Raw genomic sequence first — 24,529 nt, 5'->3', positions numbered from 1 at the left:
AACCCTGGTCAAGCATGATTGCCAGTTTTATAGGTAAAAAACTCTTGTTACTTAACTATGGGCATGTTTGATTATTTGCATGAATATTTTTCACAAGACTATTACCAGTATGTTTTGTTTGAGACAAAAGGGCTTTGACTTTAAATCCTCCAAACTTCGTGCATCGTGCAGTTCTTCGCTGACTCTTTCAATTCTCAATGAATCTTCCTGATTTTAAACGAGTTTTGCTAATGTAGGAGTCAGCTCTGCATTTCATAAACCTTTTCATTACAAACACAGTAGCCCCTTCCATCTACCTTCAAGCCCTGCGAATTTGTATTTTTACTTCAAAAGTGAAACCGCAGGCAGAGTTCCGTTTCTCATTTACCACTTCTCTACCTGAGCTGTTAGTTTTGCTTTTGCTGGAGGCTGAGGGCAAGTGAGAGGGCATCTTACCCAGTCATGGAATCCGGAAGGTTCTTCAGAGATGTCTGCTTTGCTTTGGACACCTTCTCTCTCTCTCTCTCTCTCTCTCTCTCTCTCTCTCTCTCTCTCTCTCTCCTCCTCCTCCTCCTCCTCCTCCTCCTCCTTCTTTCTTCTTCTTTCGACTTTTGAGACATAATAAGTAAGCATGTGTTTTCTATCAGCATTATAAAAGACCAAAGATATTTATTTGACTTGCAATCTTCTTACATGTAACAGGCTCTTCTTGAGTATCAGTACTTCTTTGATTACAAAAAAATAACTTTGTGGTAAACTTCATGAATAGGTGAGTTGTGCTTTGGCATTTTTACATACCATAGTCTAATAAAATCCCAGATAGATTATGGAGAGAATAGACATACAGATGATAAGATTGATGGAGGAGCAGGCTATTTGTTTAAACTGTTAGCAAAGCATTTTGATCCATTTGCGTTTGTCATGCAAGTGTTGATAAATGTACACATGCTGTTTTGTTTTGCATTTTCCATTCTTTTTCTTTGTTTTACATCCACATTGTATTCCATATTTAATCAAGTAAATAGAGAACAGTTACATTCAGCTCAAGTAATTTATCTATAATATTAGTAAAAGGTGAAAGATTTATGTACTCTAGAAGCCACTAAGATAATCATAGTAACAAAATTTAATGGATACTTATTAGTCATAATTGCACTATAGGTTTATATACTTAAGTATGTATATGTGAGAACATGTTTTTGTCAATAGAGTAATTTCAGTGTGTCTTCTTTAATAAGCATACATATATTAAGGAGATTTAACAACTATCACAACACATTGTTTGTGATTAACACTGTGTTTAGTTTAGTGTGTGATATGATTGTAAGGAATCCCAAACCACAAACATATTGAGAAGAGAAATGAATCATTTAGCTAGAGTGAGGCCATCCACTTCGGACTGCTACCCCATTTGGGCTCATTTTCTATAATCCAGGCAGTTATTCTAAATTTTACACTTCACTAAGTTTCTATGGAGTTATGTTCTTCCGGAATGGACAAACTCAAGGATATGTGAGCATTTCACAATCGATCGCCATGAATTGCAGAGGTTTGTACTTTATAAGGGACAGAACAAAGCCGAGTTTGCTGAGGACTAGCAGAGAAAAGTTTTTAAAAAGTAATCTTTAGTGCTGTATTATTTTTATGCATAAAATTTTATTTGATGTACAAATAAGCTTACAGCTCGTGCCTTATACACAATCAAGAGCAAATAAAAGGATGCATTTATAGAACAAGGATCACAAATACACTAGGAAGGAGAACATTTTATACTTTCCTTTGAATGAACAATGAGATAAAACTATTTTCCAAAAAGAATTGATAAGCACTAATAAAGTGTTAAATTCTTATCACTGTTAATAAGCATGGAGTACTTTGATAAAGACTAATTTTAAAGGCTAATTATTAAATTTTCTTAATTAGAGACAAGAATAACCAAGAAATGTTAGACTGGTAACATCAGCTAAAGACATGCAACAAATCATAGAAGTAAGGTTAACAATATATCGCGTGCCTTCTAAATGGATATTTGACCAATGGGACTACCTTCCAACTTAACCGCTTGTAGCTGAGTAAAAAACGTCCCATGATAAATTTAAAGTACGTTTTGGCCTTAGAAAACTTATGACTATTAACTTAATATATATAATAAGTAAACTTTTTTATTAGAACTGATAATTCACTGTGTCCTAAAAACTATTTTAATAGTTTGGTGTACTAGACATTTAAAATAGGGTTTTGGGGGGGTAGAGCTCTGTAGTCATATTTTATGACACAATTCTAATTTATTAATTCAGTGTAAAATGCGGTTATATTATGGAAATGACTAATATAATTAGAAACAACAAGGGCAAGTTGTAAGGTAGATTTTTTTTTTACATCTGCAAAATAAAATCAGAATATTCGAAGGGTCTTCCCTCTATATAAATTCTAGCCACAATTACTCCCTATAATAAAAAAAAATCATGCAAAATGTTGGCTTAAAGCAAGCAAATTATCAAAGTCATTTGCAGAAGGAAACTCAAACCACACTTATGGACGACAGAGGAACTTGGAATAGCTAGCGAGAGCAAACAGGGCAGCGGTTTGAAGACCCTCTGGTTCTTCCCCTCTGACAAGGCTGCGCCCATCGTCCTGCTAGCAGGCTACACCAGCGGCATTGCTTTTAAAAATAAAGTTACAGCTATTTTAGCATTGCTTGACTTTTGTGAATGAGCTCTGGAGAAAAACCAAGGCTCACTCTTTTATGAGGCCAGACACAGCAGACAAGTCATTTCTCACTTCTGAGATTGCCAGCGAGAAAGGAGAGTGATTTGAGGGATGGAGATGAATCACAGGGCAGGATTTCTTCCCCCCACCACCTCATACTGTGCTCTCCGCATTAAAAAAAGAAATTAGCTCGTGACCCCAGGGATAGAACCCTCTCAGTCATGCGCATAGCTTCCCCGCATCACTTTATGGTCGGCAGAGAAGAGGTTTGGCATGTTAGAGTGGACAGAGTACACGAAGCTCAAGACCTATCAGGTTAGTTCGATATGTGCCTGTGACTGTGCCTGTCTTCATTACAGTTATTTGAAAACTAATCATGGACGATCAAGCAACACTTTATCAAGGGTTTAATGGAGGGCTTCTTTTGGGATAAATTCAAGAGAACTACTTTAGAAATGCTTTGAACATTGGTATATTTTTAGTTTTGTTGTTAAAGACATAGAAGAGCTTAAGAAAATGAAAACAAGCAGCCTTAGTATATTACTCAGATGGTTATTGTTATTTTGTTTTACTAATCTTGGGTGTAGCCTGCAAGATGTAATGTGTTAGGATGCCAGATTTATCTTCCAAAATTTCCTGGCATTGTGTGTTTTTCATTCAGTTCTGATATGGGTTGTCAGAACAGTTATGCTTATAGTAATACCCCAGGCTTTCTCATTTCAAATGGCTTTTTCAGTTGGTTAATGTTTTACAAGTGTTTCTCAAAAGGAGTAACTCCCATGATTATTAAGATGTTGCATTGTTCTGTACGATTAGAAATGTTCCCTCGTTCTGTGTTCTGCTCATGCTTCAGCTTTGAAGAACTTTTCAACTATTCTGAATTCAATTTTGAAGTTTCACAGAAAACTTTATTTGCTATGGTTTACATAGTCTTTTCTTCTATGAACACAACAATCTATTAAATAGCCATTATTATATTTGGTACTGAAATTAATGCCATTAGAATTAATATTTTAATATAAAAATACTTTTAAAAAGGATACAATATTTTATTTGGTGACAGTGTATAGAATAACAAACTGAATACATTACTGAACCTAAACCTATACTTTCAGCTTCGAATAGATTTAGTATAAGAACATGTTCAATATTTGAGATTTCTCTTACTGGGAAAGATGCTTGGGAGGAAATTAAATAAAATGGTCTCTGCAAACAATCTGCATTTTTTTTTTTTATTTCTAAGTTCAACATTTAGGAATCAAAAGGTAATTCATTCAGGCCAACAATGGGACTAAAACCCCACAAGCTTACAACAGCCTACTTGCTGATGTGGCCTTTTCTTTTTGCCAGTAATTTTGCATTTTTTTTTTGGTTTAAATATGGATGTAAGCTGACTCAGTAAGTATTGCATTAGGAAAGGAGACTCAGCAAGGCCTTTGGTATTGAAAGCATATGTAAGACGCTAGTACTACTTTTGCTGCAGTTCTTTTTCTTTGGCTGGATACAGAGCATCCCACGTCATCTTTAAATTATATACCCCAAGCGAAAGAATTGTTAAGGGAATGTGCAGCGCTAACATTTTAATTAGAACCCCAAGTGATAATCAGCATGGGGGTGGGCCCAAGCCTCTAAGCTCCAATTACATTAGTAGTAACGTTTTCATGTGATAACTAGATGACAGGTAATTAAAAACATGTAATTACAACAAAGTCAAATTCTAGGGCAATGAAAACAAACAGCATATTTAAACCTTTAAAAGCAGTTACCATAGCATTATAATAAGCTGGATTGTTACCAGTGTTTCTTACAAGGTAAAGGTCAAATCTTGCATCACGCTACCTTGTTAACAGATTTTAGATCAGGTAATGAGGTGAGTCTCAGTTCATAGGCACAATGCAACGAGGCTTTATCCTCACGAACTTTTCCTGCCAGACCAAAGCTGGCAAGATTGGCCTGAGATGAAAACCAATGCTGGAAAGAGATGACAACTCACCAGACAGAGGATCAAAAGGGACCGGAGTCCATCTCAGTAACTCAGGGACTGTGAGGTACAGATTGCAACTGTACTTTTTTTGTTATCGAGCCTCCTACTCCATTTCTTACCAGATGAAAGTGTCTCTTCCAAACATAGCCCAGTATGAACAGTGGGGATGGATGGTCTTGGAAGGCCTGAAGGTGCACTGACACACAGGAAGAAATCAACCTAAGAGTTCAAGGACAATTTGTAATTTGCTTGGCTGGCTTAACCGCCAAGTAAGACCAGTTAGCTGAAAATGCAGCATGTGACCTAGTTATATGCACAACACAAGATCTCTTCGGGGGCACCTTTTTAAAAAATCAACACTTTCTTGGATTTATGAAGCAATACAAATTTCAACTTTAATGCTTTTCTCTTTCTCCACTGCTGACAAAACCCAGCTTCCTAAGAGTGTCCACGATTGAAAATGTCACAGGTTTCTTCAGAGTGACACAGACCTCTTCCTCCGCTTGACAAAATCCTCAGCATGGATGAAGTTAGAAAGGGCCTTGGAAAGGTGACTGTCTGATGTCTCAGAGCTGCTCCCAAAGTCATAGTTCTTCAGACAAGGGCACAGACGATGTACAATGGCCCGGCGGATATAGCTGTCAAAGACATAGTAAATGAAAGGGTTGACGCAGCTGTTGGCAAAGGCCAAGGGCCCACTCACCTCCATAGCCATCTGAAAAGACTCCAGGGAAAATTGGTGTTCTGGCTGCAACCTCGAGACAATGGCCAGGAGCTTGAAAGTATTGAAGGGCAACCAGGAGAAGATGAAGGCCGTCACAACAATAATGATGATCTTTATGGACTTCCTCAGCTTTTTGCTGTGTTTTCCCGACTGCTGGTAATGAGCGCACAGCCTCCTCGTGATACAACAGTAGCAGGTCAGAATGCTCAGTAGGGGGATGAAAAAGGTGACAATTAAGGCCACCAGACCCCACATCAGTTTTAGCAGAGTGGGTTCCTTCTCTGCACAGTACAGCTTCCCATCCACTTGAGTGAGCTCCCTGGACAGAAGCGTGGGCAGTCCCAGGAGGCATGAGATGATCCAGACACTGGTGCAGACTGCATATGCGCAGTTTCTCCTTCTCAATCTTCTGGCTAAGGCTGGGCACATGATGGCCAGGTAGCGGTCCATGCTCATGCAAGTGAGCAAGAAGACATTACAGTGCATGTTCACTGAGATCACATAGGAGCTGCCTTTGCACAGGAAGGAGCCAGTCCTCCACAGCCCCAGAGAGGCTTCCTTATCCACCCAAAGCGGCAGTGTGACAAGGAAAATGAAGTCAGAAGCAGCCAGGTTGATGATGAAGATGTCGATTAATCTTCGGTTGCCGTGTTTGAAATGGAGTGCAACCATGAGGATGAAATTCCCCAGTACTCCAGTCAGGAACACGACTGTGTAAAAGATAGGGAGGAAGACAGACGTGTAGGAAAGGTGGGAGAGAGTCCCCATGACGGGATGATCGGTGCTTGCAGCTTCATAGTAATCCAAATAAAGAAGGGTGGCTGTTGGGTCCATCACTGAAGTTAGATGCTGAAGCTGGTAAGTTTTCTTACTTACTATGTGTCTTATGAGCTTGAGAAATCGAGAGAGCTTCTTGATGCAGTCTCTCTCTCTCTTTCTCTCTCTCTCCTCTGTTCTCTCTGCTCTCTCTGTCTCTATCTCTCCCCTTCTTTCAAGATCTTGGACGAACATGAAAACAGTTAAAATGTAGTTTCTGCCAGTCTTCTGAAGGCCCACAAGGAGCACCCCTGTGATTGGTGCTGGGCTGTGGTTGTGGTTTTCTTTATTTGTACTCGCCTGTGAAACTTAGGTGTTTTTTTGGACTTCTTTATTTAAGATGTTTGATTTGTTTTCTTAAATCCAGAAATTAAGAAATGAATTAACATTTTATTTTCACTTCTTTTAAAGAATGTAGCCTTTTGTGACACCAAATTATGCGATTGCAGCCTTGTATGTCAACTTTTAAATTTTGTTATTATAGAATTGTAAAATGCTGATGAAGATGCTCTGTAGTACAGCGTTGATAAACACACACACTGACACACTCATACACTCACACTCACACAGACACTCAAACACACACAAGTTATTAGTATTTACTGCCTATGGAGGGAATTGAGTCTTCCCAAGCCATGAAGATCACACACACAGCAAACACTATGATTGTAACTAGGGCATGGGATTATTCCTATTTATCTGGCTCTTTTGTTTCATAACCAGCCCTATCTTTATAAACTAATTTTTCAAATGGTTTGGACTGCATCTTATACTTTTATTCATGACTTCAGTATTTTTGGCATTCCATTAATTTCTCTCTCCCCTTCTTTCTTGTTCTTGTTTTCCCCTTCCCCTCTTGTTCCTCCTTCCTTCCCTTGCTCCCTTTCTTTCCTTCTCTCTCTCTCTCTCTCTCTCTCTCTCTCTCTCTTCCTCTCCCTTCCTTTCCCCCTCCCCTCTCTTTATTTTTTTCTCTCTGGGGATCAATGGCAAATCTAGCTATAGGTACCACTGTGGTTTATGGGGATTACAAACATGCTTTAAAAACACTAACTGCGATTTTTACCTCTTACCTGCTATCATAACTCATTCTCAGGTTCTCTTTTATTTCAGGTTACATCGTCAATTATGAGGGACTTTTCTTTTACAGACCATAGCTGCCTTCTTCTCTGCCTGTTCTCTGTGTTGTGCTACATACACCTTTGTAGCAGTGAACCCATGGAGGCCTTGAACTTAAGATATTTTTGCTTCATCTTCCCAAATACCAGGAATAAAGAAGTTTTGCACCCAGCAAGAGTTCTTTTTTTCTTTCTTTTTAGCTTTCAACCCATCACTTTTCAGTAAATGTCTCCACACATCAGTGAACTGGCAACAAATGCAAATACCGTATAAAGTGCCTTTACAGGAGAGCTTCACACTTTAAAATTTTAATACAAATTTCTCAATATTTGAGAAATGAACTAAAATAGAAGTCATTTCACTGCACATTTTCATGTGTATTTCTTTTTCTCATATGTAGGGATCATAGTAAAATATAACAACTTTTGATATTGACTCCATTGACTTCACCTCTTCACTGTCTGATGAGTGTCGAGTCTCCTGCACTCACCTCTCCTCCTTCCATCTCTTTAATGCTCAAAGTTTCAGGATTATAGCAGTCACAGAAGAAGGGATGTCTGCGGACAAAAATATCACCGCTATCTAGTTAAAGTCCTTTCCACAGAAGCGTCATTTTTTCAGTAGCTGGTTGCTGAAAAGAGCAACCGAGTCTCCCTCCTTGTGGTCTTAGGTCACCTCTGACCTCTGTACCAGGCAAGAGAAGTAAGATTATGAAGGACTGAAGATTCTTCTCCTGTGGAGCAAGTCACTAAGGAGTTGATCTATGGGGTGACTTGTCTTCTTTGTCCTGACTGTTCTGTGCTGTTCAGTCACGTCATGGGGGGTATATTCTTCGCTAAATATAGACTGTAGTTCAGAGAAAATAATTAACAGTTTGACATTTCTGGGACAGAAATCCTTCCCACTGGGTAAACTTTAATTATTTAAGAGAATAATTCATTTTTTTCAAATAGTTTGAAGTAGGACAATATTTACATGGAAAAGAACAGTTGTTTAAAATAGGATGTTGAAACACTGCATCTATATGTGCATGGGTTGAAGGGCCAGTCATAGAAAATTTCTGTGGTTGTGCCTTAGATGTAACACTAAATTCATTCGATCAGAAGTTATTGTGCATTTGATAAGTCTGATTTAGGGCTAAGAGTTTTTTGTTTGTTCATTTTGAGACAGGGTTTCTCTGTGTAGCTCTGGTTGTCCTGGAACTCACTCTGTAGATCAGTCTGGCCTCCAACTCAGAGATCCACCTGCATCTTCCTCCTGGGTACTGAGATTAATGACCCGTGCACCCACTGCCTGGGAAGGGGCTGGAACTTTTAAATCCTTACATATGTGTCAAGACCATATCTTGGCACCAGTGCGATTGCACAGCTGTGTACCGGCGTTTGCTTCCAAGCTGATAACCCGAGTTTGATCTTTGGAACCTACCTGGTAGGGGAGAACTTACCTTACAAGCGTTCTTTGATATACCTACCTACCTACCTACACACACACATACACACACACACACACACACACAAATAAAAATTTTTTAAAGGAATTAAAATGAAAATATAAAAATTAAAAAGAGGTAATATTTATATTTTGGAGGAAAATATTAGTTTAATAGAATGTATACATGTAGATATAAATAGAATTGCTAGCTGGGCTAGGTAACACATACCTTGAATCCCAGCATTCAAGAGGCAGAGGCATGTGAATCTCTGTGAGGTTAAGGCCAGATTGGTCTATATAGTGGAGTTCCAAGACAGCCAGGATTACATAGAGAGACACAGTCACAAACATATAAAAAAGAAAATTGCTAAACATTTAGAAATTTAATTAGTCTCTGTAGGTCTAAATTTTCTTTCAAGCTTCTAAAGTTGCTGAGCTGGGGGTGTAAACCATATCTGAAGAATCTGACATTTATATCAGACTCTTGAAGCAGATATAGATAAGGTGATTAGTTTTTATCATATCTGTCAACTCGGAGTATGACATGCAGTGAATATACGACAATGAACATTCTTGATAATGAGAATATCCATCACGGATTGATAGTGTCTCCTCCAGACCTACATTAGGAAATGGGCGGTTTTAAGCTAAAGATGGGGAGAAAGTAGCATGGTTCTTGGGTCTTAGTAACACAGAATCAAATGCTGTCTTAGAAGAAAACCCACAGTAAAGGCTGGCTGTAAAATAGGGAAGTTCCAAGAAACCCGAGTGCAAGGGTCATTTTTAGCACTTTGAACATCCTTTGAAATACACATGCAGATACTAACAATGTAATAACCAGTTAAACATAGTTCAAAACTCAAAAGCATCAGTGAGTCCATAAGCATGTGAAAATGTAACATAGACAAGTTTCCTTCAAAAAGAAAAACAAGACTCAGGCATTAGCAATTGAATTAAAGTATGTGCGCACCTTTTAAGAACTGATTTTTCCCATAAAACAACAACAACAAGACACTCAAGTTTTCTTCCTAGGCCTTGTCAGAAATGATGCCATTGGATTTTTATTTGTGTTATTCACGTTATTCTTTTTGAGGAAGGACCTTACTATGTACAGCAAGCTGGACTCTAAGTCACAGAGGTCTGCCTTCCTCAGCCTCCTTTAGTGCTAAGATTAAAGGTGTGTGCCTTGGCTCTTTGCATTTTTAAAATATTCTATATCGTACTCAAGATGTCATTTCATGTGACTAGTTATGTTGTCCTCTGACCCACTGAGCTGATCATGAATAATTTAACAGCAGAGGCTACTCACCTCCTTTCTAGTGTCTAAAACAGACAGCAGCTACCTACTCCTTTTGATGTCTCAAAGCTATGGTGTTGAACTTAAGGATGCCAGGGCCCATTACCCACATTAGAGTTGCCTATATCATCTCCTAATTATAGATTCCAAAACCCTGTTTAGGTTTATAGACTCGGCTATTGGTGATAGAGCCTAGAATGCTGTGTTTATCACACAAAAGTTTAGAAGCACTGTAGTTATTTGCATAAGATAAACACCGTAATATGCTGTGCTTTGTAATTACTTTGGCCATTTTTTTTTGAAGGCTTAAAAGATATGTCAAATGCTGAAACCGACGGAAGACTTTTGGTCTGGAGTTCACATTTTAGGATTTCTTTTGAATTCCTATTTTCTACTTTTTTTTCAATCTCCAAGATATGTTCAGAACTAAATAAGATGTTGAACAAAAAAGGTAGGCTTACCCCACTAGGACATTTGCTCAGGTGAATCTACTGTCCTATTACATAGCTGTAACTGCAGTTTGTAGCCTCCAACCCACAGTGCTGGTTAAGCCTTCTGTATGAACAGAGCCAGTCCCCTCAGTTGGTAACCTCTGTCATTGGGATTAAATTACTTTGGCTTCTTTCCAAAGAAGGTCTGCCCTCCAAAACTGGTTGATACGCCATCAGATTATACAAAAAAAAAAAAAAGTGGGCACAAAGTCATCTCAAATGTAAGTCTTCTGATCATGTGTGTTCTATTTACAGGTCCCAGGATAAATGGCAAAGAGCTTGAAGCAAACTATTTCTCTTTATTCTTACAGACAGACATGTTTGTTTATATTTAAAAATATTCTCTTGTTCACTTCTTATATAAATATAGTAAAGTATGCAATCATTTAAACAATTAAACTTAAGAAAACAGTTTACACTCTAGGAGTTTGTTTTTTATTTGAGTTTTTTATTTCATGTGCATTAGCATGAGGATGTCAGATCCCTTGGAACTGGAGTTACAGGCAGGTGTGAGCTGCTATGTGGGTGCTGGGAATTAAACCCGCATCCTCTGGAAGAGCAGTCAGTGCTCTTAACCACTTGAGCCACCTCTCCAGCGCCTGGAGTTTTTTTTTTTTTTAATTCCTAAAATTACTTGGAGAATTTAGAATTTAGTAAAATAGCTTAGCAATCTAGGAGGGATTTATTTGCTGTAATCAGTGAACCCTCATTTAGCTTATTATTTTCCTTGTTAATTTAGGCCTTTAAAAAAATAATAGTAGATTTGCAGAGGGAAAGATGGCTCACTGGGTAAAATTGTCTGCCCCAAGTCTGCCGATCAGATTTTGATTTCCTGGAACCACATCACGAAAGGATCACAAATTGTCCTCTGACTTCAATATGTGTCAATACCACATGCATGCCCATAAACACATACACATTCACACAAATAAAACATTAGGTTTGATATGGATTTATGTTATACATATCAAATTATTTATGTTGTTCCTGGCAATCCAACACTGCAGACACTACTGGCTGCAGTGGCCAAAAAAATGCTTATAAACCTGGATTAAGTCATGCTTGGGTTCAAAGAGCCATTTCTAATGAGCAAGAACATTCAAAATCCTCTGGAATAGCTGCCATTCTATGCTAGTCCTCCCATTTTCATCGTATTATAAACTAACACAGAGAGATATTTCTAGCTAATATAGCATATTGTTTTTGCTTTATGCAAATGCTTAATTTAGCGCATATTGTTAAATCAGAAGCAATTCACAAACAAACAGATATGAATTTATTTATCTTGTTTACCTCAATCTCTGCAGCTGATGACAAATCTATGATAACTGTGTTTTGAAGTTACATTCCGCCACTTTCAGCTGAATTATGAGTCACACAATTTAGGTTTTTGGTAGTGGTTTTAATAACTATTTAACTAATGAGATCACTGGGACCCAGAAGGACCCATAGTCTTTTAAAATAAAGTACAATTTTAACTAGACTTTTTTTTATCTCCAAAGGGTTATTTACTATTGTCCATCACAAACAATAGGAATCAAACAACTATTATTTGTTACACTTTAATAGGATTTGCTAAATGAAAAGGACAGAGTTTAATATTTTGTAACAGGGCCCCAGACATTAGTAGGCTACCAGACCATAGCATAACTGACTCCATGATGGAAGCACCATTAGGCCATAAAACTTAGCACATAGACAGTACCACTCGCCAAAGCAAAAACAAAGACTCAATCCATCAAAGCCCATAGTTCTGTAAAAGTTTCTAAATGTACTAACCTTGCTTTTTAGCTTCTAGAATTATGCTTCTTTCTAACCAAAGTATGTCAACCAGAACATAGTTTTTGTGCTCACCCTGATAAAGGCTCAGGAGAACACTGAGACTTATAACGCCCAGTGTAGTCGTTGACCAGCTAATAAAGGTTTTCTATTGGTTTAAACCCATGTCTGAGCCGTGTTCTCTGGTGAATACCCCACAACATTTAAAATACATTTTTATTTGCTTTTTTTATCTGAATCAAGTTTTGTCATTGATCTATAGTGAACATTTAGATACAAAGCAATTTTGATCAAGACTTTGGAGTTTGGCTTGAACTAATTCTATTTTTCTTCCTGAGCCCCAAAGTTTATAAGAAAAAAGGAGGACAAATATATGAGATTAATATAAGGTAACTACATCTTGATTAACATAAGTTTTGGTTCTTATCAGCAAACAAATAAAAAAGAAGAGTTGTATTTACGAATATTAGAGAACCCAGGATGGAAGGGAATTATTGTGCATAGATTATTATCTAAATTTTCTGTTACTGGGCTGACTTACAGTGGATTGTATCTATAACACCTTACTCCTGAAAACTAGAAACATCAAATTCAGCAAATTTATCCAGATGACTAGTTTAAAACCCATATCCCATAATCTGGGATGGTTGCTAGGCTGTAGTTGGTTAACAATGCATATGAGCAGCTGGTGTTCCCTAACAGCGAAGCAAGAAATAAGAGCAAAAATTTATCTCTAATAATTGATTACAGGTTTTTCCCACCCACAAAACTTAGTATAAATAAAAATTGGAAAACACCAAAGATGCAGAGATAACCCAGAAATGTGAATGTGTGGTTGGTGGGACTGTGTGTGAGAAGGAAGTTCAGATCTTCTGTGCTGAGGACTTCAGGCTGGCCAAAACCTCAAGCACACACTTCCACATTGACACTAAGCTGGTGACTAAAAGTTGTCCTGTTTGCTAGGCACTCTGCAGAGATGGAGGAAGAAAGCACCATTCTCCTTCATAGAGCCCCCAGAAACTTTACCCCCTGTGTCAGGACTAGTGTAGAGTGAACCCAGGACTTAGAACTTCCTGAGCAGAGGACTAACCAACCACATCAGAAATGCCTTCCTGCTAAGTCTTTCCTAGTTACTTGGTAGGTAGTAGACAAGTCCAGAAGTCATTTGCTGTGAACAAGGACACCTACCTCTATTCACGACAGGCTTTTCCTCTTCACCAGGGGAGTTAGGAGTTTTAAAAAGCTGTTTATGCTAGTCTTATTCAAACACTGTAGACATTAAATTATAAACAATGCTTTAACCATTTAATAATCATCAGGTCCACTTTTTTTTTTGTAAAACTCTTTTTACTCTTGGGGGGGGGGGCAACATTCATCTCCCAAATAAATATGTGGAAACTTATTCTTACTTATGAATTTCTGACCTTACCTTGACTTATTTCTAGTCAGATTTCCTTCCTTCCTTCCTTCCTTTCTTTCTTTCTTTCTTTCTTTCTTTCTTTCTTTCTTTCTTTCTTTCTTTCTTTCCTTTCCTTCCTTCCTTTCTTTTTTCTTTTTCTTTATCTGTTTCTTTTCTTCTTTTCTTTTTTTTTTTTGAGACAGGGACCCTTTGGACCCTGTCCTGGAACTCTGTTGACCCAACTAGCCTTAAACATATAGAGACCTGCCTACCTATGCCTCCTGAGTGCTGGGATTATTGCCAGCTTTTCTTAACTAAGTATCCCATCTACCTTTTGCTTCTGGGCTTTTACCTTTCTCTGTTTCTGTATATTTTTTCTTTCCTTCTTATTTTGTGTTTGGCTGTGTAGCTGTGTGGCTGTGTCGCTGGCCTCAGCCATTCTCCTCTCCTCTTTTTCTCACTTCTCGCCTGTAGGAAGATAAAACCCACAAGGCTGAGAGATGAGCTAACCTGTAGTCTACCTGAGGGCCTAGCAACAGATACTGTCAGAGATCCTGATTGTGCCTAGCCAATGAGGGGTGACCACACAATGCCAACAGATTGGAATGCAGGCTGGGTGTTGGCAGGAGGGTCTATAAGGTTCTACCTTTTTCCAGTGGAAGTGTCACTCCAGCCTCTGGCGTCCATATATCTAAAGATTCTGGAATGTTTGGTCCTGATTCTACCCCTGAGAAAACCTGCCAAATGATGACCCCTCCCCAGAGATGCTTAGGACCACTCCCACAGGGTATTTAAATTGTATCCCAGAGAACAAACACGTGGTTTTCTGGTCTTCCTTCCTATCTCCTCTCTGGGAGACTGGAGGGCTACCAGGGAACATTAGTATCCATTAAACCTGGGTTTTTTTCTAATTCGGTTTGATTTGGTCTGATTTGGAGAGGCTTTTTGGGGCACAAAAACTTTTCACTCCCCAATGCTGAATAAACAAGTCTGCTGTTCGCCTTTTACCTGATTCCCTAAGTCTATGCTGTTGATGCCACCCCTTCTCATCCCCTCCCCCGTGGGAGCCCTTAGGACTCAGCAACACTCCCTCTTCTTCCTTCTACTTATTCTCTCTGCCTGGCAGCCCTGCTTATCCTTCTACTGCCTAGCTTTTAACCATTCAGCTATTTATTAGACCAATCAGGTGTTTTAGGCAGGCAAAGGAACACAGCTTCACAGAGTTAAACAAATGCAACATAGAAGAATGCAACACATCTTTGCATCATTTAACAAGGATTCCACAGGATAAACAAATGTAACACATCTTCAACTAATATTCCACAACATCCATTGCCTGATATTTTGTATATTTTCTTATCTAAGCTTTATGATGATCTCATAGGATAGATACTATTTTCAAAAATCCATATGTTGAAAAAAAGACAGTCCTATCTTAAAGATTACTAAGTAAATTGTCCAAAGTCACAAAATTAGTTTATTTACCTCAGAGTTCACGTTTGCTCTAGTTGGTTAATCTTCATGGGCCTCAGTTTCTCTGTCTATAAACTTAGGCTGCATCTTCTTTTCTTCTTGAAATGTTCCTTTTACCAGCACCGGTTGAGCATGTTCCTCCAGGAAGAAGACTTCCTTCATTAGGAAGGCCACTGGGTGAAAATGGCTGGCACATACATGCATTCACAAGTCTGATCGTTACAGTCACTATTCACTTGTGCACACCCATCAAGCTCTCAAGCTGAGGCCTGTGGCAAAATTGCTTTTTGATCTGATGTTGTACATGAAAGCCTAGTCACGCCATTTGCATGTGATGGTGTATTTGGTTAACATCTTGCTTCTTTGAGGTAGGCTCTGGTTATAAGCATCACGTTACCTACTCTACAAACACAAAAGCAAGTATCACACCTCTCCATGTGATGACGTGCTCCTCAAGAAATCCATTTGCCAGCCAAAAGTCCGTTTCCAGACACAGTCCTTGACGGTGAGCCAGAACCATGAGCCAAAGACAAATGTTTTTCTTTACAACTAAAAAACAAAAAGTTTCTACTACCTGCTGAGAAATATTTGCGGGTGTAGAATCACCCCATTGCTTCCATGCAGCCCAGTCTACTGTCTCTGAGGCTGCCCGTGACTTTTCTGCTGGAAATGATGTTCTCCGAACTCCATTTCATATTAAATTCACACTTTAAAGTCACTCACGTTTTTGACATCTAGTATCGTCAGGATTTACAAATTTAAAAGAAACCAATTGAAACTTGCTTAAAAATAAAACTTTACCGTAGTAGAGAACAAATGACGGATTTCTTCAAATAACATAATTATATCCTAAAAGATTACATCTTTAGCATAGTTATTATATGATGGGTTACATCTTTAGTCAGATTTAAACAAAACATAAGAATTCTTTGCTCAAATGGAAGGGAGTAAGTCAGAAATGGGGAGAGGGGTGTCGATATTTGAAGAAAAGTGCTATTAATATTCATCTACTCAGTAGTAGTAATATTTAGAGGTACGGTGTTACGGTAGGGAAAGCACAAGACCGTAAGTTAGACCTGAGTCACGTCAATCACAGTCTTTGACTATGGGTGATCAAAGACCCTCCCCCTTCACTTTTTGGAGCTTGGTCCCTCCTTTTCTGAGGTGTAACAATCCCTCAAGTCAGGACCTCTGCTTCGCGTTGCTCTCCGCCTTCGGAAAGAACTACATTGCCCACAACGCCCCGCGAGGCACCAGGCATGCTCTCCGCCGTCTCTAGCAGCTTTTCCTCCGGTCTTCCTACAACTCCCACAAGACCCCACGGCCCAGGCTCGCTTTGGCCCGGCCTTGGGTGGAGGCGGAGGCGGAGGCGCGGGAGTTATGGAGGGGGCGGGCTCTGCAGGGAAGTGCGTCAGAGGAGGCGCGGGGAGAGTAGGGTGCTGTGGTCGGAGCTGGAGGGCGAAGCCGGTGGAGTGAGAGGATGGGCGGTGAGTGCGTGGGGTCGCGGGCCAGCACGGGTCGCGGCGTGGAGAGAGGGCCCCTCGTTGGCGCGGTCCGGCCGGGAGGCTGGAGCGGCGAACGGGCGGGGCGGGAGGGGCGGGTCTCTGGGCCGAGGGGGCTGGGGCTGGCTGCGCTCGGGTACCCAGGGCACCCGCCCAGCCCAGCCCAGCCAGCCTCAGCCTGCCCATGCCAGGCCCTGCTGTACCACAGGCCCAGGGTGACCGCGGTAGGCGCAGCTTCCAGAGCCCGGCCTTTAAGGTCATCCGAGAGCACCAGGATGGACGAGATTTTTGAAAATCAAATCACAAACCGCAGTTACTGAGTTATTATTGTTCATTATTGCAGTCTCCCGGTCTTTCCGGAGTCACTTTCATTTCCCAAACTCTGCTCCCCAGTTTGTGAGCCTGTTGTCGGGTGCTTCTGCGAGGGGTTCGGTGCGGTCACGGTGTACATACACTTGGCAGGGTTTGACTCAGCGTGATCCGCCTTGAGTCGTTTTACCGCGGCCATTTACTACTGCCGTGGAGCCCTGTCCACGCCTAGGGAGTGTTCAGATTTTGCCGAACTCACCTTTCTATTTGCGAGTAGGGATCGTTTAGTTTTTATGGATACGTGCTATACTTTAGGATTTAGGGAGGAGGATTGCAGTTTAGGAGTTTAGAAATGTAAGGGATGGGGAGAGTAAGAAGCTGTGTCAGGAAGCTTGGCTTCGCTTTAATTGGATTGGGGGAGATTGATACCTAACGATGTTATTGGTCTCTTTGCTATGACATACACTTAAAACAAACTTTCCCTTCGGGTTAACACCTTCATCTCTGATTTTCAAACAACTCCTCACTCCTGCCCTTATTTTGGAAGCCTTCCCACCAAAGAGCAGATGGGTCCTACTTTCCTTTTCTTCCGTCTTTTTCTCCACCCAGACCCTAAGCACTTAACATTTTGTAGCGTCTATAAAAATTCAACCTGCAGTTAATGTGTGCACGCTACACTGCTGGCCACGCGCATGTCTGTTGTTTGTATCTGTAATGTGTATGTCCATTTCAGTGTTGTCTGTTTTAGTATGCAGGTGATAGACTAGAGACCAAGACTTCTGTCTCCGTAGCATCCTGGGTATGTGAGCATTCAATAAGTACTTTCATGAGAATGAGTTTTGTTTTAAGTTTAACATTTGCCTTTTTTGTTTGTAAATTTTTAAAATGATAAATGCATTGCCTTACATAAAAGAAGGGATGGGGAATAGGGTGGTTTGAGATGTTTTAAAAAGTTATCTTCGTATTTGTTCTTGAGGTCTAACTTTCCTTCTTTCTTCGACTTAAACAGAGCAGTCTGAATGCCAGAATGGATAACCGTTTTGCTACAGCGTTTGTGATTGCTTGTGTGCTTAGCCTCATTTCCACCATCTACATGGCAGCCTCCATAGGCACGGACTTCTGGTATGAATATCGAAGTCCGATTCAAGAGAATTCAAGTGATTCGAATAAAGTAGCCTGGGATGACTTCCTTGGTGATGAGGCAGATGAAAAGACTTACAATGATGCCCTGTTCCGATATAACGGCACGATGGGACTGTGGAGACGGTGTATCACGGTACCCAAAAACACATACTGGTATGCTCCACCAGAAAGGACAGGTAGTCTTCATTTCCATTTCTCGTTCCTTTATGATTTAATAATCATTACTCGGTGATGCATAAACAGGGCTGTGCCTTGAGAAATCTGTGTTTGTGTTTCTCCCGCCATTTTCTCTCCTCAGCTTCTGTGCGTTCCCATTGTCCCCACTGATATCAGTTGGAACAGTAACTTCTTAATTTTGGGAAAGCTACTTGAACCCTCATACTTACTAGTTAGGAAATTTGTTATTCATTTCACATGTTGTGAGTTTGAAGATTTTAAGTATTTGATAATTTGTGGACGAAGTGGTATTCAAAATCAGGTCAACAAATTAGAGTTGATTGTCTTCTTACAATTAGCTATGTTAGCCAGGCGGTGGTGGTACATGCCTTTAATCTCAGCATTTTGGAGACAAAGGCAGGCAGATCTCTGAGTTTGAGGCCATCCTGGTCTATAGAACAAGATCTGAGATAGCCAGGACAACACAGGGAAATCCTGTCTTGAAAAGCCAAACAAGCCCCCAACCAATGATTAGCTACATATAGTAGGTTTCTATCATTTGCCTTGTATTTTAGAGAACATAATTTGATCAACTCTGCTTTTAAATCTATCTATCTATCTATCTATCTATCTATCTATCTATCTATCTATCTATATCTATATATATTTATTTATTTTTATTTTCTAGACAAGGTTTCTCTGTAGCTTTGGAGCCTGTCCTGGAACTAGGTCTTGTAGACCAGGCTGACCTTGAACTCCCAGAGATCCACTTACCTCTGCCTCCCAAGTGCTGGGATTAAAGGTGTGCACTACCATTGTCCAGCTTCTTCAATCATTCTTATTAACACAACTATTTTAATTGGCAGGTATTAAATTGGAAATCTTAGCATTCTTCATAAAAACATTTTACAGTTTATTTTTGTTTATATTTACTTCTTTGACCTTGTACTGGGAAAGTATTGTATTCATATGGTGTAGGAAGTCCTTCTGTCTTTGTGTTGCTTTTATTGGTTAATAAAGAAACTGCTTTGGGCCTGTTGATAGGTCAGAACTTAGGTAGGCAGGGAAGACAGAGAAACTGCTTTGGGCCTGTTGATAGGTCAGAACTTAGGTAGGCAGGGAAGACAGAACTGAATGCTGGGAGAAAGAAGGACAGAGCTGGGAGAACTGCCATGGAGCCGTCAGAGTCAGACATGCTAAATCTTTCCCGGTAAGCCACTGCCACATGACCATACACAGATCAATAGAAACAGGTTAAATCAAGATGTGAGAGTTAGCCAATAAGAGGCTACAGCTAATGGGACAAACAGTAACTTAATTAATACAGTTTCTGTGTGGTTATTTTGGGGCTAAGCTAGCTGGACAGCCTGAAAGAACAAGTGGGCCCCTCCATGCAACAAACATATCTAACAGAATACACTTGAGTTACCATATACTAAAAAGATGGTCTTATACCATGTATGCAAAATAGAAGTAACATGCAAAGCAAGGGAGCACAGGTTTATTGTTAAACCTCCAGTTCTACTTATAGGACACGGAAGCATATGCTGGGAAGGTGGGAGCGAGACAGTCCATGCAGGACACTAGGTTTTCTGAACACCTTGCAGACTAGGGGGGCATTGAGAGGAAGGACATTGAACAGAGGAGAGACCTGTCCTGTTCACTCTGGGTGATGTCTGACAGGAACCCCATGCAGGGCTGTCAGCTCTGGATCAGTTAGTAGGCTGTTGTAATGCAAGTGAGAGATCATTGTAAGTCAGACCAACATAGCAACTTGGGTTGTAGCAGGATCTTGCATATATTCCGAAGAAAGAGCTGTTTTAAGGATTTTCTGTTGTGATGTATATGGACAAGAGAACCTAGAGAAGTTGACATGTGTCACCTCTGAGGACTATGGCTGGGATAGTAAGTTTAGGGGTGAAGATCAGAATTCTTCAGAGTTTGTGTTCCTGTCCATATTTCCCAGTCTTCTAATATACCGTCTTCATTACTAACATACCTTCTAAATGTTACCTTTTTTTTCCTTGTGTCTAAATCAGTGAGACTCAGAGATGGCAACGGAGTGACCTATGTGTCACTGGGGGCCAGAGATTATGTATGTCCTGGGGAATGTCTTCTGCATCACCTTTGACTTCAAAAGATAATTACCGAAAGAGATTATTATGGCATGTTTTTTATGAAAATAACCTGCAGTCATTGTTTTTTTCCAGAGTCATTTGACGTGGTTACAAAATGCATGAGTTTCACACTAAATGAACAGTTCATGGAGAAATATGTTGATCCTGGGAACCACAATAGTGGAATTGATTTGCTTCGGACCTGTGAGTACTTGGAAGAATATGTGTTTGATTGAACTCTGTTTCTAGAATGTTAGTGCACAGCGTCAGCTTTAAGTAACTTCCCCAGCAGCATCCAGTAAGCTCTGTTTTGTGGCTAATATTATTTGGAGGTCAGAAACATACTTAGTAAACTTCAATTAACTTGCAGTCGAGGGAGCTAATAGAATGGAGGGTGAGTCTTGATTTCCAAAAGATGGTTTTAGTGGTCCCAAATAAGGGGAAATTTATTAGGCTCCCATTGCCTGAGCTCACATGAGCATACCTGTAGAAGTTGGCCAAGCACTCAAGGGCTCAGTATCAGGCCTGTTGACAAGACCCTTCCAATCCTAGTAGTAGCCAAAGAGTAGAGGAAAACCGAACAGTATCATACGCATTCTGTTCCTCCATAGTTAGACTACCAATCAGGTGGCATCTTCAGACTTGAGCAACAATTTTCACGATGGTGTTTTCAAAGGAATCCTTGAAGTTATTCAACCTTGCAGTGAGGATGAGAGAAAGGAGTATATTTGGGAGCAGAGTTTTAAGGGAAGGCATAATATTTACAAATAAAGACTTGTATGCTGTTCTAGAAAACAAAATAAATACAAAGGAGAATTTATGGGATTTATATCTACCACTAAGCCTGATACACTCTGTGTCCACTGTGTCCTCTTTTGTGATCACCGTATTTTCTTGCTATCACCTGCCTTTGATCATGCAAACACTTTCATTCTATCTGTCTATAGAAGGAAATGATGTTTTACCGTACTTAAATCTTGGTTCTTCACTGTTCTTCATTTGTATAAGTTACTGATGCCTCTGGTTTTAGTTCCTTCAGTTACAAAAACCCCAAACAGTAGTAGCACCCAATAGTGAAGGCTTTTGGGACGATTGACTCAAGCATGTGAATAGCAAACATTGCATGGTACTTTAACTGCCTTAGTGGCTCTTTATTTGTTTTCACGAAAAAATTGGAATCCTTTTGAATTATAAGGCCTTGATATTAAAATACTCATTTCTCACCCTCCAAGAAAAGTTCTAGTTAATCCCTTAGGATATAAAGAAATTGCCTTTGTAGAAAAATGGTCTGAAATAATTTTTTATCCTTTTTAAAACTAGATCTTTGGCGTTGCCAGTTTCTTTTACCTTTCGTTAGCTTGGGTTTGATGTGCTTCGGGGCTCTGATTGGACTTTGTGCCTGTATCTGCCGCAGCCTGTATCCCACCATTGCCACGGGCATCCTCCATCTCCTTGCAGGTGGGTTAGTCAGTTCTTTGGATTCTTCTGTCTTCTTAGGGATTGGAATTGTAACTGTGAACATTCATTGTATTGTCACACCTTTGAGACGCTTGCTTCTGTGCTGTTGTGCAGCCACGTTCTGATTTCTCACTTTCTTCTAAGGTTTGTGTACACTGGGCACTGTGAGTTGTTATGTTGCTGGCATTGAACTACTCCACCAGAAACTAGGGCTGCCCGAGAATGTATCCGGAGAATTTGGATGGTCCTTCTGCCTGGCCTGCGTCTCGGCTCCCTTACAGTTCATGGCATCTGCTCTCTTCATCTGGGCTGCGCACACCAACCGGAAAGAGTACACCTTAATGAAGGCCTATCGCGTGGCATGAATGGGAAGCAGCCTGCTTGATGATTTTTAATAATTTTTTTACTATTGAAGTTTTCCCTTGCTGTCCTCTCAATTGTCTTTAAATTTTATTTTTGTGGATATGCCATTTTATCCTAAAAGTCCCTTTTGTTTATATACAGTGCCACTAAATGCACAGTAAATACCACTTAAAATATATGTGGCTTCCTTTAAGTGATTCAGTCTTTTTACCAGACTGTTCAGACAGAACTGTGGAGATGCAACCCAGCTTAGTGAAGGAGCATTGGCAATGGAAAACAGACCTAGCACAGGGCCTGCTGATGTCTGCTAAGTTCCGTAGTGTAGGAACTGTGTTGACTAGGAACTAATTTCCCTGTGAGATCTGTTATCACTGTCGAAACTTCATGTTTACTTCCCTGTTGTTGATACCAGTCAGCTAGCAGAACCAGTGTTCCGAAAGATGCGTGAACATAAAATTGGGAAATTATTTTTAGCATCCTTGTCCTGAAACTTTGGTACATTGCTTCATCTGAGATAAAATATGGCAGCTGTTTATACTGTGATTGTCTACAAGAAAAAAAAAGTGAAAAATGATGTTTACTTGAAATTGTAGCTTTTAACTGCAAAATTTCAATTCAATGAAAAAAGCTGTTTAATCTTGTTACATTATACTTTCTTTTTTTAAAAAAAATCTGAAATTCATTAGGATTTCAGTGTCACCAAACCATTGTAAATTTTTGCTGCTTCCCCTCCACACACCAGGCTTATTAAAGAGAACTTTCTTTTTAACAGAGAAAAATCACAGTCAATTCCCCAACTGCTTTTTTTCAGCTAAGTACTATATGGGAGGTCCTACCAATAGGGACCCCCAGAGCTGGGGGTTCCACCACCACAAGACCTAAAGCTCTGGCTACCCACTAACTTCCAACTGTGGTCTTTATTTCTTGTGGTGGAATGATGTGCCTTTCCTTGCCCAAATTCCTTCCTGGTGTGTACCAACACTATCTAATGTCTTCTGATTCAGTCATTTTTTATAATATGTCTGTAAACATTGAACTTTAAAAATCTTATTTATTTACTCCATTATTGTAGCATTTCACAGATTTAAAAAAAATGTAACTCAGTAATTTCTTACCAAATCCTAAATCTGTCTTTTTTTTAAAAAATAAAGAAAAGAAAATCGTGTAGAGTGTGTAAATTGCTTTAGGTCTCAGCACGTTGGGCTTAAAAATGGGGATGACTGTAGGAGATAAATTATACATGTGTTTGAGTCTGTATATTAGCTACTTTTTGTTGACCATGACCAAAGAATTTTAGGGCAGAAAGTATATTTTGGCCTACAGTTTAGAGGCAGAGTCCATAATGGCAGAAGACTACTGGAGCAGGAGGCTGAGAAATCACTTCGGCTGCAGACAGGAAACGCAGAGGGAGATTGAACTGAAAGGTAAGGCTGTAACCCAAAGCCCGCCCGTCGTAGAAGTGCTTCCTCCAGCAGGCACCAGCTCCTGAAGGTTTCGTTACGTTTCCAGACGGCCGCGGACCAGTGCTCAGAGATGTGAGCCTATAGGGAATGCTCTTCAGTCAAACACTGCAGTCTGTTGCAGAAACTGGATAAAAAAGCCCTTTCCTCATCAGAAAACCAAGTGTCTTCAATGAAACATGTTTCTGAACTAGGTCTGGGATCTCTTCATATTATATTTGATGTGGTTAGTTTTTCCTAAGCAGTCATTTGATGACTGGATTTTTGTGTTCTAGGAGGAGAAACTTCAGCCACTGAGCTACCAGTGCTCCCTTTATATTTGTGTGTGCATTAATAAAATGTCAGCTTCTGTCTTATAACAAAGTCAGCATTATTTACTTTGATTAGTTTCTTCTGACGTAGCTGGTCACTGGAGTTTCTACCTACTCTTTTAGTTTTGGTATTGGGCAATAAACTCAAGGCCTGGGTATCCTGGGGGAGCTAGCATGGAACTACATTCACAACCTGGTTTGTTTTTGATTTTTCGGAATAAGAGTCTTACATAAGCCAACCTGGCCTTGAGTCCACTGTTAGTCAAGCCTGACTTTGAACTCCTGACCCTACTTCCTCTGCTTGGCAACTGCTAGATGTTAAATAGGTGTTCAACATCATACATACTAATTTGTTTTTATTTTTAAGATAGTGTCATTAAGTTGTTCAATCCTGAACTTGCAGTTCTTTTCACTTCAGGCACCAGGTTAGCTGGGATTCCAGTCTTGCTGTCACCGTTCCCAAACCATTCTTAATGTTTGCCTTCAACAACTTCTGTAGGAAGTAGACATGA

At 39.8% G+C, this 24,529-nt stretch overlaps 2 protein-coding genes across 4 annotated transcripts; one reads left to right on the top strand and one right to left on the bottom strand.

Moving 5' to 3' along the window:
* Nucleotides 1-1,653: 1,653 nt before the first annotated feature.
* Nucleotides 1,654-6,394, bottom strand: Gpr15 (G protein-coupled receptor 15). Its single transcript, XM_075961710.1, has one exon. It carries the CDS (start codon nt 6,228-6,230, stop codon nt 5,148-5,150), a length of 1,083 nt encoding a protein of 360 aa, XP_075817825.1. The 5' UTR covers nt 6,231-6,394; the 3' UTR covers nt 1,654-5,147.
* Nucleotides 6,395-16,575: 10,181 nt separating this feature from the next.
* Cldnd1 (claudin domain containing 1) lies at nt 16,576-23,413 on the top strand. Of its 3 annotated transcripts, none has more exons than XM_075961699.1 (6): nt 16,579-16,685; nt 17,758-17,808; nt 18,019-18,328; nt 20,519-20,629; nt 21,746-21,883; nt 22,028-23,413. In XM_075961699.1, the coding sequence occupies exons 3-6, from the start codon at nt 18,037-18,039 to the stop codon at nt 22,246-22,248; spliced, it is 762 nt and encodes a 253-aa protein (XP_075817814.1). In that variant the 5' UTR covers nt 16,579-16,685; nt 17,758-17,808; nt 18,019-18,036; the 3' UTR covers nt 22,249-23,413. The 3 variants fall into 3 exon arrangements, with proteins under 3 accessions (XP_075817805.1, XP_075817814.1, XP_075817797.1); XM_075961682.1 differs by having other exon boundaries at nt 16,628-16,685; nt 17,765-17,808; XM_075961690.1 differs by lacking the exon at nt 17,758-17,808 and having other exon boundaries at nt 16,576-16,685.
* Nucleotides 23,414-24,529: the final 1,116 nt, after the last annotated feature.

Source organism: Microtus pennsylvanicus, chromosome 1 (assembly GCF_037038515.1).
Source record: "Microtus pennsylvanicus isolate mMicPen1 chromosome 1, mMicPen1.hap1, whole genome shotgun sequence".
NCBI lineage: Eukaryota > Metazoa > Chordata > Mammalia > Rodentia > Cricetidae > Microtus > Microtus pennsylvanicus.
The sequence above is the reverse complement of the archived record's forward strand: the minus strand, read 5'-3'. Positions and strand labels throughout refer to the sequence as shown.

Excerpts from the sequence above, each read along its gene's own strand:
- Cldnd1 (XM_075961682.1), top strand. Across the intron at positions 18,329-20,518 it reads TGCTCCACCAGAAAGGACAG|AGTCATTTGACGTGGTTACA; the intron begins GTAGTCTTCATT and ends GTTTTTTTCCAG. Across the intron at positions 21,884-22,027 it reads CATCCTCCATCTCCTTGCAG|GTTTGTGTACACTGGGCACT; the intron begins GTGGGTTAGTCA and ends CTTTCTTCTAAG.
- Gpr15 (XM_075961710.1), bottom strand. The coding sequence starts at position 6,230 with ATGGACCCAACAGCCACCCTTCTTTATTTGGATTACTATGAAGCTGCA.